The sequence below is a fragment of the Apodemus sylvaticus genome, chromosome 7 (assembly GCF_947179515.1).
Source record: "Apodemus sylvaticus chromosome 7, mApoSyl1.1, whole genome shotgun sequence".
NCBI classification, from domain to species: domain Eukaryota; kingdom Metazoa; phylum Chordata; class Mammalia; order Rodentia; family Muridae; genus Apodemus; species Apodemus sylvaticus.
The window spans coordinates 41,564,629-41,584,685 of record NC_067478.1 but is presented as its reverse complement, the minus strand read 5'-3'; the positions used below and the strand labels follow the sequence as shown (position 1 = coordinate 41,584,685).

Here is a 20,057-nt window from a genome sequence, read left to right as displayed (position 1 = left end):
TCTGCTGCTGAGGTCCTATTAAATCAAGCCTTCAAGAAAGACACCCTCAGCCCCGTGGTTTGAGACCAGTATTTAAATATAAAGCCATAACTGAAGGAATCAGTTCTTATCCATCCATTTACAGTAATAAAACATTTTAGTAGGCTTTAGGAGTATTTTTTAAGACATGGTTTGTCACTGCCCTTTAGAAAACCAGACAGGTATATTTTTTAAACAATACTAGTTAAAACAAAGAAGAATCAATTTAATAGTGCTAATTTTTAAATTATATATGAAAAATTTCACTCTTGAACATCCTTTTTCATCATGTTTTATCCCGATATGTTAATTGGTATGTGCCTTCATTCTTTGTGCTTAAAGATGTATTGTGATTAGATTCCTATCATTTGTGAGAGATTTGATATAATGTACTGACACTGTACTACTACAAGAAGTTAAATGAAGACTTTTGAAAATTAGTGAATAATTCATAAGTTGAATAATTAATAGCAGAATATATTCAGTAATTTAATTTTTGTGAAAGTGTATATAAAGACTTCAACCTTTGTTTCTTTAGTATGCAATAACATGCTGATGACCTCATGAGTGAGTTGTTTTATCAGTCTCCAAATTCTAATAAGCATTCATGACATGTGATTAGTTTGTTCTCATAGGTTCAGGACTCTGTGCCCTGCAGTCAGGCTCACTTCTCATTGGTCACTTCCTTAGACACAGACTAGAAGGCGAAGCTGGCCTGACCACTGTAGGATGGGACGAGTTCTGACAGGAGCGTCTTCTTGTGCTGCATGCTGTAGGAATATGGGTGTTGGGGCATGCGCATGCTTAGGTTTTAAAGTTTATGTCAGTATATTTTGAGTTATTTTCTATAAACTTTATTTTTAAATGTGTAATAATCAGAAGTCCTACATTGGTTCAAGAAGTTCTTGTTAGGAATGAATGATCAAGATTATAAATTAGGAGATGAGAAAGTATTTAGGTAACTGGACAAAGAATGCTTTGGGACAGTGTGGTCAGGATGAAGTCACAGACTGGAGGACAATCTGTAAATCTGTACCTTGTTACACTTGGGAAGACACTAAGAACCATCTGCTCTGGTCACAAGCATCTTGCAAAGGCCTATCAAGTTGGGATAGCTAATAACTTCATGTTCCATCTCATGTCTCCCATCTTTGCCAGCTGCCTGGTGACTTTAGGCAAACTTTTAAACTTACATTGGGCTTTGTTCCCATCAGGGAAAATAAGATTGACCTGAGGGAATAAAAGTCTGTGAAGGGTAAGAAGCTGGCCTTGACCAAGGTAGTGCAGACCCTTAGTCCAAAGTTGCTTCTGTTTGTCCTCTATTGAAGACTTGTTGGTGTTTTCTGTTTTAGTTTTGTGAAATCCTATTTTTAAGAATGAAAAATATAATTTATTTTCAATGTTAGACAAAAAAATCTTTAGTTATCTTATTTTTCATACTTTAGTTTACCTTGAATATGTCAACATTATATGTATTTTGTAAAAAGAGGTTAGGTACTTGGAACAGAAGTTTTTGTTTTACTATCTTACATGAGTTTCAGCTGCACATTTTCTTAAGTCAGCATCTGTTCTTACGAAGCCAGGAGCTTGACAGGTGAGAAACGCTGTTGCCCCACAGACATAGTTTGGACCATTTGCTCTGCCTGCATCTCACTCCTCCACGGCTCCAATCTCTTCATCCTGTCTGGCCGGCCCACAGGACTACTGCAAGATGAAGTCTGAGTTTCTCTTTTAAGTTGTAGGACCTATATTGAGGAAGTTCATGTGAAATTGTGCCTGCTGGTTGTTGGTTATCTTAATAGGGTCAAATGGCAAGAATACTGTACCCATGCTGTTCACATGGAAGTCTGTAAGTCACAGTAACCCACATTCCCTAGTAGGTTCCACACAGATGAAGAAAGGTACACTTACTATAGCAAATTCATGTGGCCAGTGTAGAAACTGGCAAGTTCAAGATGGATAGTTTTCATCAAACACTGTGGCTTTTATGCCTGGGCAAAAAAGGAAGTCACCTGCCCTTGGCGCTCCTCACTTGGGGAGCCCATAGGGCTGTCGTCCATTTAATCATACCATTCCCACATAGCAGGAATGGGCAAGGCTAAGATATGGGTCCCTGGACTTTGCTTTCTGTTCTTCATCACCATTCTCCTAGGATCTGAAACCTTAAAATTGCCTGCCCAATGGTCCCAAATCCAGTTGTATCCAAAGAGTGCCCAGGACTGTTGATGGAAGAACTTGGATGAGCTTGAACATACAGGTTCATGCATACATTGCTGTATAAACCTACTTGGTGACAAATGACGATGAAAAAAGAAAAGAGAGCAGACTTGGGCTGTAGGCCTCAGCTATCTCCCCGTGTCATGCTCTGAGAAGCTAAAGAATGCTGACCTGGAGCCCACTAAACTTTATAAAGTCATGTGTTTTCAAGATGCAACACAGAACTATTACATGTGACAGTTTCTGTCTGATGTATAATTTTCGACTATTTAGACATCTGAGCCTTTGGTTGTATTCTCTCTTTGGGGTCAAGAAAGGTCTAGAGCAGTGGTTCTCAACCTTCTTAATGCTGTGACCCTTTAATACAGCTACTTACGTTATGGTGACCCCAACCATAAAATTATTTTCTTTGCTACTTCATAACTAATTTGCTGCCATTATGAACTATAGTCTAAATAACTGTTTTCTGATTATTGTAGGTAGCCCTTATGAAGGAAGGAAGGGTCTTTCCAACCCCAAATGGGTTGATAACATAGGCTGAGAGCCACTGGTCTAGAGAAAGGGAAAAAGAGACAGTTTGAACTTTCATTTTACCTGTTGGTGAGCTTTGTCATTTGAACCTGTCATTAGTCCAGAACTAGTTAGGCCTTCCAGGATAACTTTAGAGTGATATTCCTAGCTGTAACCAAACCAAATTCCCTGGTGCTATAGTTAGGTGGCTGTACCTTTGTGTACCTCCTGAGTTACCAGGGTAACAGGTAGAAAGTTTGGCTGACAAGGTCTTTGGGGGCCACGGGAAAATGAGAACTTGATTTAATTGTGGCCAAAATTATTTCTGAAAGTTGTGTGTGAATTCTAGTTTTCTATTAACCAGTGATTGTTGGTTTGGGCAGCTTTCGCTTCCTATGATCTGGAGTAAATCTTTCCATACCAAGTTAAATGCTATTAGATGAGAGAGGGGAAAAGAGAGAAAATAATAATCAGGATGAATGTGTTACTGATCAGTTCTGTTTCTGTAAATACTATTTCCTGAGAGAGGAGATAAATGATGATCAGTCTTTAGGAGTAAACTATTTGTAGTCAAAAGAGAATTTATAACTGACACTGTTTTTAGAATTCTTATAACAAGTCTTTAATGTTAACTGTTTTGTGTAGTATAAAGTATTTTAGAAGCATGGCTATTTAAATATTTTCAGTATTTATAGAAATACTTGATTTCTTTTACTGAAAGAAAAAGTGGCATATAGTGTACACCATAAACCTATTGCCTTCAGCTAAAATAAAGTTTTTTTGTTTAATAATTTAGAGAGTTAAGATGTCTTGTTATTCATATGCATGTATAATTCATATATACAAACAGACATAATACAATTTTTCTTTCTTTTATTAGAGTGTGTTGCTAAGCCTGTTTAACATTGATAATATTGTTAAATTCCAAGTACTCAGCTTTCAAAACTTTTTCACTGGAAAAGAAAAAACCTTAGTATGTTTATCAAATATTTTTCACATGTAAAATTAATGCCATTGTAAATATAAACCTTAAAATAGAGTTTCTTACAAAGTAAGTTTAAGAAGAAATTGGATATTAGTGTCTTGAGACATCTTTTTAAACAGGTGTGAAGAAATAATACTCATTAAATTATAATACTACTCTTTTTTCAAATTATAGCTGTGTTTATATGTTTATAAAATATCTTAGGAAATGAAATAGAAAGTAACCTTGTAAAATTAATGAGTTTTAGAGCTGTTAGTAGTGAAGTTGAAGTTCTAAAAGAGTTCGAGCTTCCTCCTAGTGACTTCCCTGCCCTGCCTTCCAGGCTTGCACTACAGACAGTGCCAGCTAATTGCCAAGGAAGATGTTACTCATGATACGAGGCTTTTCTGTCTGAAGCTGCCTCCAAGTACTCACCTTCAGGTGCCAGTTGGGCAACATGTTTACCTCAAGCTCAGTGTCACAGGTAAGGGAGACGGAAGCCACTGGGCTTGCGGATGGAGCGAGTGTGGGACTACGTCTGTGCTGCTGACCACGTGGAGCAGCTTGCCTCGGGTGTAGAGAAGGCGCACATGGAAACAGACACGGGGTGTTGGCGTCTCCTACCAATGGGGCTGCCGCCAGCGTGAGAGTGAGGCAGTAACACGCAGAGGGAGCGGGTAACGGTACTTAGTACACGGAGCACAGCACTGTGTCCCTTGCTATGTGAGCACGTTTTCCCCGTTATTTCATCCTAATTTTCTTCTACTCATTTAAATTGCTCCCGTTTTTTATTGAGAGTCACCATTTTCTTGGCCTCTGAAGCTGCAGAATCCTTACCTCAGCCTGTGTTGCCGTGCTCCATCTTGTAGACTCCTCCCTTCTGAGATTTGGTAGAGGCAGTGTTCTGCAATGGCACCGTTATGTCTCTCCATCTTCACTGACACCAGACCGATGTGCATGAGCTGCCATCTTCCTCAGCATAGTTTTTAAACACTGAGTTTTAGGATCCATATGAGCTAAGTAGAGCCATGTATAAAATTTTGGTCTTCCAAATATTTGGTGGCTTTTTTCCTCTGGAATCTGGTAAAATCTGTATCACATGCTTTCATTTTACTTTTAAAAAATAATATATCCTATGAGATAATAGGATTATTGTTCCTTTTATTTAGCTGCCAAAATAATAATTTAGAACATTAAAACAGTTCAAAATATATAAAATTAATGGTGAGATGTCTCCATTCTTTCTCTAGTGATCACATTGGTGACCACTTACTGTTGATAAATATGTGGCTTATAATTGGAATTTTCTCTATTATTACATTTCCATGGAAAAATTTTGATGTCATTTTATTGTAGCACATTACAAAGCTCATACACTTTTCTAGATTTATTGTTATAGACCATACTTAATAAATAATAAAAAAGTACTTTACATAATAACCATTAGTTTGCTAAAATTATAGCCTTGAGATATATGTAAGTGTAAGTAAAATATGGGTGTAGGACATCTCTTTAGAGGTGTGTGTATATTACTTGTGTGCACACACTAATAGCATCCTAAGGTTTGTATTCTTATCTTTATTAAGAGCTCTTAAATATTATACTTTTCTTTGTTTTGATCTTTTTTCCAGGTGCAGAAATAGTAAAGCCATATACACCCGTGTCTGATTCCTTACTCTCAGATTTTAAGGAACCAGCTCTTTCCCCAAATAAATACATCTACTTTTTGATCAAAATCTATCCTGCTGGACTCTTCACACCAGAGCTTGATCGTCTTCAGATTGGTTAGTAAAGTTGCGTTTGTAGCCTTGTTTGTGCTATAGACTGGATAGACACCCTCTGGTATCCCTCCCCATGTGGGAGCCCATTAAGTATCTCAGCAGTAGAAGTCATCCTCTCTTTGTCTTGTGCTCCATGTCCTCCATCTTTATTATTTGCAGCATCTCTATTCATTTGTGCCCTTCTCTGGAGACTTGTTCAGTCCCTGAATCTAGTCAGCCACGTACGTGTTTGATGTCATTTTTCCTCCTATGCCCTGAAAGCAAGCCTTCATCCTTTCTGTTTTGTCCTCTAACAATCTCTCACACATGACTCTACCTGGTGTCTTTCTCTTCATCTGCATTGTCCAGGAACTTCTCCAAGCATCTCTGAAGGTAGATTTACTTTCGTTGCTCCCCAGTTTTGAAGCCTCTGGGCAGATCTGCTTTAGCTGTGCTGACCACTCCCCCCACAAGGCTTACCAGGACCCGGGAGGCTCAATAGCTTTTGTGCTCCTTGAAACCGGTTTGTTATCCTCATTCTTAGGTTCCTGTCAGAGCCTCATCTGGATGCCCATCAGCCCTTCCTGTGCTATATTCCTTCCTGTACAGACTCGATGAAATGGCACTTTAGTTACAAAGCCCCCTTCTCCTCTGAATCACTTATAACAGTTCCTTGTGCTCTGTGATGAGGGTTGTAAGCGCCCAGCTTGTTTGTAAGATGGCCACTTACAGGTAGAGACTGTCGTGTTCACCTTATTTGGCACATACATACTAGGCTATCAGAACATGGACCTTGAAAGACTGGGTAACATATTATAATGTCTCTGAAGGTTCAAAAACTTTCCATCTTGTTTCTAATCCTTTCTCTGTGTTTTCTCATTTTCTCCATCTCATTGTGATTTTTTTCTCTTACTGGCAGAAGTGTCCTTCCTCTGCCTGCATCAACATCAACTCACACCGGGGCAGCAGGGCAGCCTCTCACGGACGTCTTTATGTGACTTCTGAAAGTTAACTTAGACATCCACCTATATATAGTATGATTGTCCCTTAAACTACCATTACTAGCCTGTGGTGGAAAACATAGGAAATTATAAGCACTCAAGCATATTAAATTACAGTATTTGAAGTAAGTTCAAAGTAACGAATAGGTTTGGTCTTTTATTTTTCAAGTTGCATTGGAGATTTCTGAATGTAGCCTGGTGGCAGTGTCTTTATGAGAGCGGTGTGTACTGTCTGTCAGCCCGTCACCACAGAAACTGGGCACTCATTTTACAGCTGCTGTTTTCCTAGGAACTAAACTCACAATGGCTCATCTGGTTTCAGTTGGTCCATCTTTTCAAATATTACTAGAGAAGTTTATGACACTTCCCAGTGTACGGCTTCACAATACATTTGTTCCGAATTTCTCTCCTGCTAAGCCTGACCCTGTGGTTACTAATGCCTATTCTCTACTAACCTTGTATCACTTACCCATTAATCTGACGTAGTTAGTATCTGATGACTGCCTCTGCTGCTCCTCTCCTACTGTAGAGATGGGTGTGGCAGTCCCAGGTCCACCCTGTCCCACCCAGTGCTCTGTCCCCGTGTCCCTTCTAGGCTTCTCATTTCATTTGTTTTCTGATTTTATTTATTTTGTTTATTTCTTTAGGAGATTTAATTTCTGTAAGTGGTCCTGAGGGAAATTTTAAAGTATCCAAACTTCAGGAAGTAGAAGATCTCTTTTTATTGGCAGCTGGAACAGGCTTCACACCCATGGTTACTGTACTGAATTACGCTTTGGCTCATGTGTCCAGCCTCAGGTATGTTCCCTTGTTTCTGCTGACTGTTATTTGGGAGGCTTTGAGTACAAGGCGCCCTTCGTACACGGGCAGTTCACTGAAGCTGAGCGCCGAGCTCCTTGCCTCCTCCTCGCCTGCCCACCCAGAGCTTAGTACCTCGCTCTCGGTTCAGGTTTCATAATGCGGGTTTCCTAGGAGCATCCACCAGGGTCACTTGAGCATTTCCACCTGTGCGTATTGAAAATGTCAGAGTGGCTTACGTAATATAAGCTTTCCTTTTTTTTTCCTTTTAAGGAAGGTGAAGTTGATGTTCTTCAATAAAACAGAGGACGATATAATTTGGAGATGTCAGCTAGAGAAATTGGCATCAAAAGATAAAAGGTATTGCACCTGCAAACTCAAATCGAAGTGTTTGTGCATACTGTCCTGTGGACAGCTGACGCGCAGGTCAATGGCTGCGTGTCTCAGGCCCCTAGTGAGTCTGCCTGTGTGCTGTCTGGGAGAGGCGTGTCTCCGTGTGCAGCACACTGGCTCCATTCTCGGTTGACTGAGTTAATGCGTATTAATAGCCCTCTTGCTGGTTTTCTTCTTAGGCTGGTATTACCAATAGAAAACAAATCTTATCAAGATGAACTCAGGGAGAAAGAGTAGCAGAGCAAGAGCTTGCCATTAAAAAGAACAACAGTGTAGCAGTCAGCTGAAAGCAGTACAAATTCAGGAATATTGAGCTAGATGGGCTACCATACTTTCTAGAACATTTCTGTAGTCATCTATTTCTAAGATTGCTAGGACTTTCTAAGTTGCATAGACTATCTGAGGTGGTTACTTATGTTTATATAGTCTCATCAATCAAAAATGGCCAGTCCTTGAAAAACCTGAACACTCTTAGATGCCACCATCCCTACGGGCTCACGCACGGGTCCTGGACTGACAGTAATAAAGGGCTCTTTGCTCTGCTCTCTGTCACTTCCTACATCCTGTCTCCTTCAGTGAGTGACTCATAAGTCAACGCTGTGACCTAGCATGCTTACCCTTGAAGCACTACTGTTCTTAACCTGGCTGAAGCCTCCACTGGGGCATATTCATTCTACTGAGGCAGCAGAGGATGAGTTCAAGAAACACAGGTGGCCGAGTTCCGAGCTTTTGCGCTGGCAAACATTGAGCAGGAATAGTGTAGAGCAAACCCTAGTTCCCGTGTCCTCAGCTTTAGTGATTCAGTAAGAGCTCTGGTGGCTGTTGCAGAGGACTCATCTGTAATTCTGCTTCCAGGGTTCCCAGTGTCCTCTTCTGACCTTCACAGGCACCAGACATGCACATGATAGATATGTGTGCACACAGGCAAAACACTCATTTATAGAAAAAAAAATCTTAAAATTTTTGAATAAAAAAAAAAGGCTTATCGCTTGAACTCTTTAAAAATTGCTCACCTTCATGGGTCGGTGTCTCTATATTCAGAGTCAAACAGTGGTGCTTATTCTGCTTGCTTCACTAAACGGCAGCTGGGAGGTTTGGGGAAGGCCATGTAAACACTTTGGGAACTAGGGAGCCGTCTCTGGGGTGTTTAGACTCGGTTAGAGGCCTTCTGGAGGAGAGAATGGTTTGTTTTATTAGAGTTCCTATTTCACAAACCTTTAAAAGATTTTAAACAGACGGGTAGGTGTGGTGACAATTTAGGAGTTTTGGTGTCTTTAAAACAGAAATATAAGAATATGATTTCATGTTAATCCCAGGTATGAGATGTGGGGCTGCTTCAGAGCATCCACAGCAGCTGACTGTGATTTACCTGTTGCTCTAGCAGGGGTGTGATTTTGCCAGCCACAGATAGTTTCTGAAATTGTGTGATATTTGGAATTCTGGGGATGTTTAAGAGGGTAGATAACTGCTAGGGCCCCAAAGGTGGGATGGGATTTTGGTTGTGGTTTGTTAAGTAATCATTCATGCTTAAAGAAGAAACAAGAAGTTAGATATCCTGATGGTGAAAATCAAACTTGTCCCAAGGGAGCTCAATGCCCCTAATCTGCAGGAAATACTCTAATGATAACGCCACCCTATTCCCAACCCCTGACTTGATTCAGGGACTCTTTCCTTTCCTCTCTAACATTTTTTCTCTCTTATCTAGTGTTAAGGGGTTAAATGGGTTGAAGAAAAAGAACTTACAAAGTAGCAAAAAACTGACTAGTTTCTAGTAAATTTTGGCAGAAGTTTTAAATTCCTTAAAGAGAAATTTTATAAAATTGAAGAGATTTATTTCAATGATCAGGCACCAGCTCAGTCTTTATTAGGAGTTCATTTGGATCAGCTGTCATGAAGGAACACTGTACCTGTGCACATGAAGTGCCTTGCTTTTTAGTTCGCTCTTCCTGATTGGGTTGCTGGTTGCTTAGACTACAGTACTGAGGATTTGGTTTTTTGCTGCCATGACTACTCAGCAGCTGAGTGAGCCTCTCAGTTTGCTCAGGACTGTGCTGGGGTGTCAGGTGCGGCTTTGACCACCTCTGACCCTCCTCTGCCTGCACCATTTCTCCAAGGCTTCAGTTTCCTCAGAAAGATGACCTTTGCGCTCTCTCTCTCCCCCCCCCCCTCTCTCTCTCTCTCTCTCTCTCTCTGTCTATCTGCCTGTCTATCTGTCTATCTGACTCTCTGTCTCTCTTAGTGGCGATCTGGAAAAAAGAACAGCAGTAGGCAAATAACAGAAGTAAATTAGCTGATTACTGGAACCCAAGTTGAATGTTACCGTTTCTCCAGTGTGTGTCATTGTGAACTGTGTGCCTCTGCTGTAGCGTGGCCCTGTCCTCCCCATCACTAGCAAAATGCACTGACTCTGGGGTTCTGCTGCTGCCTCCATAGCGTGAGATCTCAGGAGTGGGGCAGTTAGTGATGGCAGGTTAGTTTCTGGTCACCACTCTGGAATGTGCTTATAGTACAAGTATTTCCTTCCCCTTCAAAGCACTCATCTTTGGTGTCAATACTTTTCTTTAGAACAGTTCTTAACATGTGGGTCTTGACTGCTTTGGGAGTTGAATGACCCTTTTACAAGTGGTCACCCAAGACCATTCTACATAACAGATATTTATATTACAGTTCATAACAGTAGCAAAATCACAGTTATGAAGTAGCAATGAAAATAATTTTTTGGATGGGGGTCACCACAACTTGAGTCACTGAATTATAGGGTCACAGCATTAGGTTGAGAAGCCCTGCTTTAGAGAGAATGGGTGATACATTCTTTCTATAAGTACCACTTGGTGTGATTTTTTTTCCTTATATTTATGAAGTTGGTGCATGCTTACATAGAAAGTATAGCAGAGAATAGTGAACAAAATTGCTAAAGTTTCTACTCTCCAAAGAGCAATAAACTTTATAACCTATATCTTTATACTCTGTCATGTATATGTGTGCACACAACCCTTTATATTGAAGAAAATATAGTCATACTGACTGTACTTTTTATAACTGTATCTTCTCTTTGGTGTATCTTATCATAGAATATATTCTGTCAACCCGGGTCTCCCCATCAATCATCCTCAGGGATGCTTCTGTTTGGAGATGGGTTTTGTTGTTACATTTTAAAATATTTATTTATTTTATATGTATAAGTGTTTTCCTTTTATATATGTAAGTGTGCCACATGCATTACCTGGTGCACAAAGAGGCCAGAAGGCATTAGATTCCCTAGGAATAGGGTTATAGATGGTTGTTAAGTACTGTGTAGGTGCTGGGAAAAGAATGGGGTTCTGTGTAAAAGCAGAAAGCAGTTCTTAACTGCTGAGCCATCTCTAGCCCCTGGAGGGTTTGTTTGCTTATTTGTTTGTTTGTTTGTGGGGTTTTTTTTGATGGTCACAACTGGAGAAGGAGGGGCTACTGACATGTAGTTATTAAAGGCCAGTGTCTTAGGGTTTTACTGCCGTGAGCAGACATCATGACCAAGGCAACTCTTATAAGGACAACATTTAATTGGGGCTGGCTTACAGGTTCAGAGGTTCAGTCCATTACCATCAAGGTGGGAGCAGGACAGCATCCAGATAGACATGATGCAGCCTGAGCCGAGAGTTCTACATCTTCATCTGAAGACTGCTAGTGGAAGTAGAACAAGGGTCTTAAAGCCCAAGCCACAGTGACACAGTTCCTCCAACAAGGCAATACTTCCTAACAGTGCCACTCCCTGGGCTAAGTATATACAAACCATCACAGCCAGGAATGGCTCAAAATGCCAGAAGTGTGGGCTGGAAAGCCATGTATTATACCGTGATTTTTAATAATAGCACTGAGTTCTGTGATGTGAAGATACCATGGTTTATTTAACTAGCCTGTGTTGTATGGCATGGTGAGAATTTCTTCTGTACTCCCCTAAGTACTCAGGATTAAAGTACTGAAGAGTCACAGATGAAAATGTTCTTGGGCTGTGAAGCTGTTGGCGAAAGTCACTACTCCCCCCCACCCCCGACCCCAGCCAGTCAGCAACATCATTTAATAGTTTTCCACTAGAATAGAGAAAGAAAAGAATCCTGGCAGCTCAGGACTGGATCACAAATGTAGAGGAACATCTGCATTACTGCATTGCTGTGATGTCTGAAAATTGCTCCAGCACACCTGGCCATCGATCCCATTCTTGGGAGAAGGGATGCAGGGCTTCCAGGAGCACGGGATTATGACCTGGATTTTAGGAAACAAATCAGCATTTCTGTGAATAAAACTCTAGTAACTAGATACTTCAAGCCCAGAATGTTCCAGTACTTCAATAAAGAAGCATATTTTTCTGTATGACACATACACCTGGGACACCAAGGACTTTGAATTGCTAATCTGTAGACAAGAGAGACCCTCCCAGGTTTTAGGAGAGTTAATATGACTGTGATGTATCAGACAGATCTAAGTTTGAGGGTCCTACATGAAGCTGTGGCAGTAGATAGGGAAGTGGCGTGGACAAGAGTGAGAAACAGGAAGGAGGAGATATGTTTTGAAAGCTATTTTGAAAGCAGGAGAAAGAAATTAGTTGCTAGATAGATGGACTCTGTATATGTTAGAGTGAACACTGTTGTCCACTTTAAATTTTTTCAATAGATTTGTTTATTCCCAGTGACTTTTTGGTCCACTGTTAATCCCACCAGCTGAGAAAAAGACCACTACTACAATCTTAAGTCAAGTTTAAAGCAAACTTCAAATTAATACTGGGAGGATGGATCTCTGGGTTCCCAGAAAATGGCCACGAGTCCTGTTTCTGCAGGGACTTATGAAGGCACAGCCTAGAATTCCCCACATTTCCCAGGTGCAGTGTGAAGCAAGCACACATCCTGGCGTCTTTCCTGCCTGTGTGCCTCCAGCCACATGTGAGCAAACACATCCAGTGCTTCTGGGTCAAACAGCATAACTGGGAACCTCTTCTAACTGCAAACAGAGCTGTTAACCTGTAAGGGATAGTCTTCTGTTGTGGTCTCACCACATGTGAACTCTGAAGGAACATGTCCAGGTCCCTACCCATGCTCTTCTCTCCTTGTCACTTTGCCTCTTGTGGGTTGTCTGAATTTGTTTTCAAGTAAACCTTTCAAGGATCTTAATTTTTTCATTGGGTCAGGGTTTAAAGATGACCTCTTCAGCCTTGAGGGGCTTAGTGCTGTAATTGTGTCAACTGAAGATTCCCAGAGAAGACACCACAGTGATTTGAGACATGACATCATTCATTCTATCTTACTGTAGACTTGCCCCCATTCTGGGTCAAGCCCTTCTCTCAGCTAGGACAGCCGCATCTTCACAGTAACCTTAAATGATCTGTGTTGCCTTTTCACTCTGTCCATTGAGTACCAGACTTTAGGCAAGGAACCAGTATGTGACTGGGTACAAAAGGCGTGAAAAGTGTAGAGTGCTCAGGGTCTCATCGTTGTCTAAGTAGATGTTCGTAGAAATGGTTAGCCTTCTTTAAAAGCATACCAGTAAAGGAAGGTTAAGAACAAGTATCCATTGCAGCTTTTGGCCAATTGGCTCTTTACTTTATATCTTAGCAGTTTTATTTTAGTAAAAGGTCCATTGGAAATAGAGCCATAAAAGGCCATCTGTGGCTTTTGGTTCACCATGGTAGAAAGACATTCGGTAAAAGATTTAGTGAAACAAAGTACAGGTTGAGGATCCATTATCCAGAATGCCAGGAACCAGAAGTCCTTCCAGATTCAGAGTTTGAGAGTTCCCCAGGGTTTGCATAGACTTCACCAACTGGGTGAAATCCTAGTGCTCCAGAATCCAGTAGAACATGATAAGTGTCCTGTGGTCACTCAAAGTTTGTGATGTTTGAACGTTTTGAGTTGCAGTTTTGGAGTGTTCGTCCCCTGGGTTTGGGGAGGCAGTTCTAAGCACAGGTTAGACTTGCTGTGTAGACTTAAATGGGAATCTTGATGGGAAAAACTACCCGATTCTCAGGTATTTTGAGAAATGTGATTGATCCTCAAGTTTCCTCACCAAGTCCAGTGAATGCACTAGGAAACCAGTGAGGCAGGGCCTATGGGCAGAGCTGGGCTAGTCCTCTGGCTGCTGACTGGCTGGTGCCCTTACTTGGTCTGCAGCTGCACCTGGCCTGTCAGTTCTTGGGAGTCTCAGCCGCCAACACAGCCACATTAAGGCTACAGCACCAGCTGTAGTCTAGTCACCCCATAATCCTCTCGGAGCATCCCCAGACAGGCTTAGGCTGATGTGTGAGCAGGGCCTGCTGCTCTTCAGAAAGGGATAGGCTGTTAAGAGCCCAGTGACCTGGTGCTGTCCAGATGGCAGTGTGCCAGGTGCCATCACTTTGGTTTTCTGGCTTTTGGCCAGCAGTTCACTTGGTAGTTCACTAAATTGTGTGCTCTTTCTTTAGTTTCTGTGTTTCTGGTTCCATGACGTTAGTACTCCTGTATTTTGGTCACTAGGGATACCGTAGCCAAAGCTCACCTCATCCCTGCCTTCGTGGAGTTTAGGGTTTGAAGGGGAAGTGGACAGTGAAGTAGTTACCTCGGGGACTACACGCTTGCAACCTGAAGTAAGGGCTGTGAAGAAAAGACAAAGCTACCATTTCCACAGCCACAGGGTGAAGGAGCCAAGACCAGTAAGTAGGGCTGGTCATGGAACTTGCTGATGGACATGAGGCTTGAGCTAAGACCAGAAGAGTGGGGCCCGGAGTAGCATCATGGCAGGAAGACTGAGTAGCCAGTGTCATGTGGCGGAGACTGAAGGCTGGAGCCAGGGCAGTATATGAAGGGGGGAAGGAGAGGCTTCCGAGAGGAGGGCTAAGCTTCTGCCTCACACAACCAGGTGAACAAGTGCCATTCACAGGGCTGGTACCGGGCTCTGGACATGGAGACTACAGATCTCTCCCTGATTCGAAACTACACTTAGGGGTAAGAAGTCACATAGGCTTCCTAACCATATTGTCCATATTGAAATTTGTGGTGCAGATTTAAGCAGGGATTAAAAAAACCTGTCTCTGGAATTGCACTTTCCTGAGGCTCACACAGGCAGTTATTAATGCCAGTATAACAGCCTCTGAGATCCCATGGAGGCCTCTTGCTAATGCATTCAAGAAAACAAAACAAAACATAAAGCAATCAAATCACTGCTCTCTTCATAGCAAGGCTAATCCTAGCATTGCCCCTACCCATGGCAAAACCAATCCTCAGTGAATTTCTATTCATTTGTGTGTCTTTGTTAAATGTTTACTTAGAACCTAACCAGACTTTAAAAGCTGTCCTTTGGGAAAGGAGTCTTACTGACCTTGAAATGTGACAATAATGGATTTGAAATGACAGACTTTGAAAACTGTTTTCTTGTCCTAGATTTCATGTTGAATTTGTTCTCTCGGCACCTTCTCCAGAATGGAATGGCAAACAGGGACACGTGTCACGAGCTCTTCTCTCTGAATTTTTGCAAAGAAGTTTAGAAAACTCTAGGGTCTTCCTTTGCATCTGTGGACCAACACCATTTACAGAGGAGGGGATAAGGTGAGTGGCAGTAGGGGAGCAGAAGCCCTGCAGCGGGAGCTCACACAGGGAGCATGTGGCCAGCCTTTGGCTCCTCTGCCGTGCCATCACACACTAAAATCCATGGTTGCCGTGAGAGTCGGGGAGTGCTAGTCTCCATCCTAGGGGCAGAGGTTGGGGCTTGGCTGTGCTTAGCATTACATGCCGCAGTCACTGTCATCTCTCCGTGGCTGTCAAGAGTCTTATGTGGAATGTGGGGCTCTCCATCTCATCTTTACCACGTCCAATGTAAATAATTACAAGTAAGCCATTTTCATTTCAGTGTGGTCTTTATTCTCTGCAGCTGTGTAGGAGTTGGTAAATAAAACAGTGACCCCAAGTCAAGCAGCAAGTCAAAGGAAGATGCTAGATTGCTACATAAGCAAGCAAGACCCATGCCAGACTACACAATGAAACCACCATATCTGATACTTTAAAATATTTGGTTAAATGTAGTATGTACTGGATTTCTAGATTAGAAACTCCTTAAGTTTGTTTTCTATAAACCTAACATTTTCTACATAATTTGAGTTTAATTTTATTATAAAATTTATTTACAGAAACTCTGACTCCCAGTTTTAAAGACGCATTCTTTTGTATTGGAAGCGAAGGCTGAGTGGCCCAAGTGTCTGGGACGTCTTTAGGCTGCAGTGATACTGTAGGCAGTGGAGACTTCAAACCTTAGCATGGAAAGACCGCACACCCATCCTAGCAGAACTCCATTCCTCCCCGACGACTGTGGTCTGCTGGAGCTGGGGCCATGTCTTCTTCATTTTCATTCATTTGGTTCTGCACCTCTTAGCCACTGGGTGTAGACTGGAGCCACTTGATCTGCTCGTTAAGTAGTAGGTTGTCCTGACTGTAGGATCTTCACATGCTATAAAGCAACTGTAATCTCTACAATTTCTCAACTTTGCCTCAAAACTAATTTTCCAATACTGAGCTTGCTTGACTAGGAAGCTCAGAAGGGATGCTAGCCATTCCCATGTCTTCCTGAGATTACCTCCCCTAACAAGCTGATGGATCTGCCTGTCAAGGTGACTTGACCCAGATCAGTATTGGCACTTCATAGCATCTCCCTTGTGACTCATTTCCTTGATTTCCTGTCATTACCATCTTCATGGAATGTGTCTTTCTGTTTGTGACCAGGTCTCAGTATGTATCCCTGGCTGACCTCAGACTTAGAAATCTGCCTGCCTCTACCTCCTGGGTGCTGTGGTTAAGGCATCGTGTCCAGTTAATGTGCCTTTCATATCAGAAGTGACAAGAGGCTCTTATTTTATCATAGTTGTGTTCTGTAAAATAAAGGCCTTTGCCATCCTCATTACAAAGACCTCCAGATTTAATCTCATGTCTGCTGCATGCTGCACAAAAGTCAGTTCTCCATTTCTTCTACTTCCTCATCAAGCTGTGGCTCAAGAATACTCTAAGACACTGCCCTGGCACTGCACAGTCATCACTTCCTGGGCAGCACAGCATAGCTATACAGCAGTTACGTTGTTTGATGTAACAACGTAACTGCTGTATTGTAGCTAGTCTAAGGTAATTTAAAGTGTCTTGGGAGATGTACATACATACGACACATATACACTTCCATTTTATGAGGGTCAGAAGGGTCTACAGACTGTGGTGCCCATGGGTAGGCCTAGATCCAAGCTCTCCCAGTACTAGCTAGTAACTAGCTATATCCAAGCATGCCCTCCTCCTTTCATGAGTACTTGTCAATTTGTGTAATAAAGGTTTAGAAGCCTGTACTTTAAAAACAAACAGCTGATAGTGATACTTTGATCTACTCACTACCGTGTGCCATGGATAAGTAGGCTCAACTTCGGAGGTTCACGCTGTCCTGTGATGAGACAAGTGACTGAAATATAGCTTGGAGCACCATAGATAGTCAGGTACTGTCACCTAGGGGTGTGTTTCGAGGACACCAGTCATGTGGCCATAAAGGACCTATGAAGTTATGAATGTAGACTGCCACGGTTCCGAGCTGTGTGTGATGTGAACACCCATAGCCCAGTCTTCTGGAGGCAGAGCGGGAAGATGGGGATTCCAGGACAGTCTGAGCTCTATATACAGATGGAAGAAAGGCTCGGGATGCGGCTCAGGGTTAGGATGTCTGCTTCTCATATGTACGGTCCAGGGCTCACTTAAAGCAACACACGCAATCCAGTCAGAACGAGTAGAAGGGCAGAGAGAACTGGGTGTGTTACAGATGAGTAGGCTGCTTACAGTGGCCCTTCCCTGGGGGAGACAGTATACATGTCTACCAAAGTAGGAGAGGACCCCAGAGTGAGAGGCTTGCCTGCTGTGTCCTAACGCTGTGCCACACGAGCCCGTGCTCTGAATGTCTGCTCTGGACAGATGGTGCTGAATGATCATCTTCAGCAGCCATGTCTGTGGTCTCAGGCTCTGTATGGTTTTCCAAGCAGAAATGTATTTCAGCCGTGTGTTTTCCTATCCCTCACTTTAAAAACTGGTGAGTAAAGGTGGGAAAATAAAGCATTTGCTCTGCCTTTTCTGTATGAGCTAGATGCTGGCTAGTCACGTAACACGGAGCAGGCTTTCTTTATAGAACCCTTCAGTTGATCAGTGAGGAAGGAATGATGGAAGTAGAATCTCAGATTTCATAGGTCACCAGTGGTTGCTGGCATCTAATAAAAGAGGCAGCCATGCATTACCATACAGTAGTAAGGCTCTGTATGAGGGAGACAGAGAATTCAATCTATATGTAATAAAGCCCTAGACGCCATACATTTAATTTAGTGTGAGGGATAGAGGTTACAGGGCCATGCTATTGAAGAATGTCATAGGACTGCAGCAGAGAGGACTGTGGAATAGTCCAAAATAAAAATATTGTGGTTTTCAGCAGATAAACTGCAGAACATGGCAGAGATGGGAGCAAAAGGGAAAGAAGAATCTTAGCAAATGTATCTAAGAGCGTGTCTGCCATTTACAAGAAGTGAATCATAATCTATCTGAACTCAAATCATTTAAAATTAGTGGCATTTATGAAACTGTTAAAAAAAATTGAACAGTGACTAAATAGCTGATGCTGTTTAGTAAGTAAGTTTCTGGTCTGGTTATTGTGTTCTTAACAAACATGACTTGAGAAAATGAGGAGGGTATGTTTGTAAGCTTTGATCTCATGACTTTATTTGTAAACATCTTCCCTAAAAGTCATATATGTTGTGTTTTTCAGGTTGCTGCATGATCTTAACTTTTCTGATGATGAGATTCACGGTTTTACAGCATAAGAAAAAGCTACCAGTGTCTTTTACTCAACTAGTTTGTATTTGTGATTGCCTAGGATTTTTTAAAAGAATTTTTGTATGTACAGAAGATTAATTAGAATCCAGGCTTCGGTTTCTGGAGTGAAGTCTTGTGTCTTCAGTTCATGTTGACCAGGACTTACTTCCTGCTGTCGCCTGCCCTGGCCCGTCAGTCATGGCAGTATGTGCACAGGAGCCTTGTTAGGAGCTGCAGGTCTCCTCGCCACTGAAACTGTATCACTGTTCTTCAGGAAACACTTGTATTTTATGACATGATAAATTAAGCAATCATTTTGGTCACTTTTTATGCTGCAAGATATCTTCTGAGCAATACAGATTAAATTTTACACTGCACTGTTTACTCAGGAATTGATGGTATATGTCCTTATTAATCTTAAAACACGGAATGCTGTAACTATTGGTGGTCCAGTGTTGTGGGTGTCCATGGCATTGATACAGATAGAATAAAACTATACTTCCATACTTTTTACTCCCTGTGGTGGACGTGTGGCTGAAGGTAACACCTAGAGTGGTTATCTTAAAGGGAATTTTATTTATGTACTAATTATTTTTTTAGTCTCACTTCATAACTTTGGTTAGACTGAAATTATATACATACACACACACACACACACACACACACACCAGGCTGGCCTAGACTTCCTGCTTCTACTTTCAGGGGTTGGGATTACAGGTGTGTGCTACCATACCTGAACTTAAAGGAAAATTTAAAGACACCAGTAGAGTTCAATTTCCAATCTCCAGAAGGTGGAAGAAGAGATCTGACTCTGCAAGATATTCTCGACATGCACATGGTGGTGGTGCACCAACACACAAACACAGGCACTAGAGAAATATTATCTCTAAAATTTTTATGATACCAATAAAAAAGTATTAGAAATTCTTCACACTTGCAGACTGGGACTAGGTGTGTTTAAAGATATTGCAGAAACACTAGCAACTATCAGTCCAGACCAAAGGTATTAGCAAAGATTGAAGTGTGGCATCTAGCCCAGGGCCTGAGATAATTAGTCCTTCTGCAGGCCTTCCACACCAGCTGGAAGAGAGGACCATTGTGTCCTGAAGGTGTCTTTCTACTCTGGCTGCCTCCCCAGCAGCTGGCAGATCAGTGGGGAGCGCTGGTGCAGGCAGCTTTCAATCCCTGTAAACCTAGAATTCAGCAGAGCTATCAAGAGCTGCTTTTCTGAAGGGTATGTTAATAGCAGAGGTTGCTGAAGCACCTACAGGATTATTCTGTCCTAATCCATCCAGCAGCAGTGTTTACTCAGACAGAATGGGGTGGAGTCCACGCATGGTTTTGTAAATAGCTACCCTGTCCTAGAAAGACTGGCCTGGCCCAACTAACTCTGGTGCAGCATTAGCATTTTCCAAAGACCAGCACGCAGCTTCTGAAGCCTCTGCTGGCAAATGACTGCTTGAACACCCAGTGTTGCTGTGTCTCCCTTTTCTGAGGTGGGACTCTAGCTGTCCACCTGCAGCCCTGCTGCTCACAGGACTTCAACTACATGCCCCCCCCCCCCAACTCCCTGCCATCTTTT

The 20,057-nt window shown here is 42.1% G+C and overlaps 1 protein-coding gene across 2 annotated transcripts in view; it reads left to right on the top strand.

Moving 5' to 3' along the window:
• The window catches only part of LOC127688752 (cytochrome b5 reductase 4), a 53,320-nt gene extending 34,332 nt beyond the window's left edge, over nucleotides 1-18,988 (top strand). For both annotated transcript variants that reach the window (XM_052187694.1, XM_052187695.1), the window contains 6 exons: nucleotides 4,053-4,193; nucleotides 5,341-5,493; nucleotides 7,118-7,268; nucleotides 7,542-7,628; nucleotides 15,044-15,208; nucleotides 18,429-18,988. In XM_052187694.1, coding sequence (XP_052043654.1) covers nucleotides 4,053-4,193; nucleotides 5,341-5,493; nucleotides 7,118-7,268; nucleotides 7,542-7,628; nucleotides 15,044-15,208; nucleotides 18,429-18,483 — 752 coding nt within the window. In that variant the 3' untranslated portion in view covers nucleotides 18,484-18,988. The remainder of the gene's footprint in view (nucleotides 1-4,052; nucleotides 4,194-5,340; nucleotides 5,494-7,117; nucleotides 7,269-7,541; nucleotides 7,629-15,043; nucleotides 15,209-18,428) is intronic.
• Nucleotides 18,989-20,057: the final 1,069 nt, after the last annotated feature.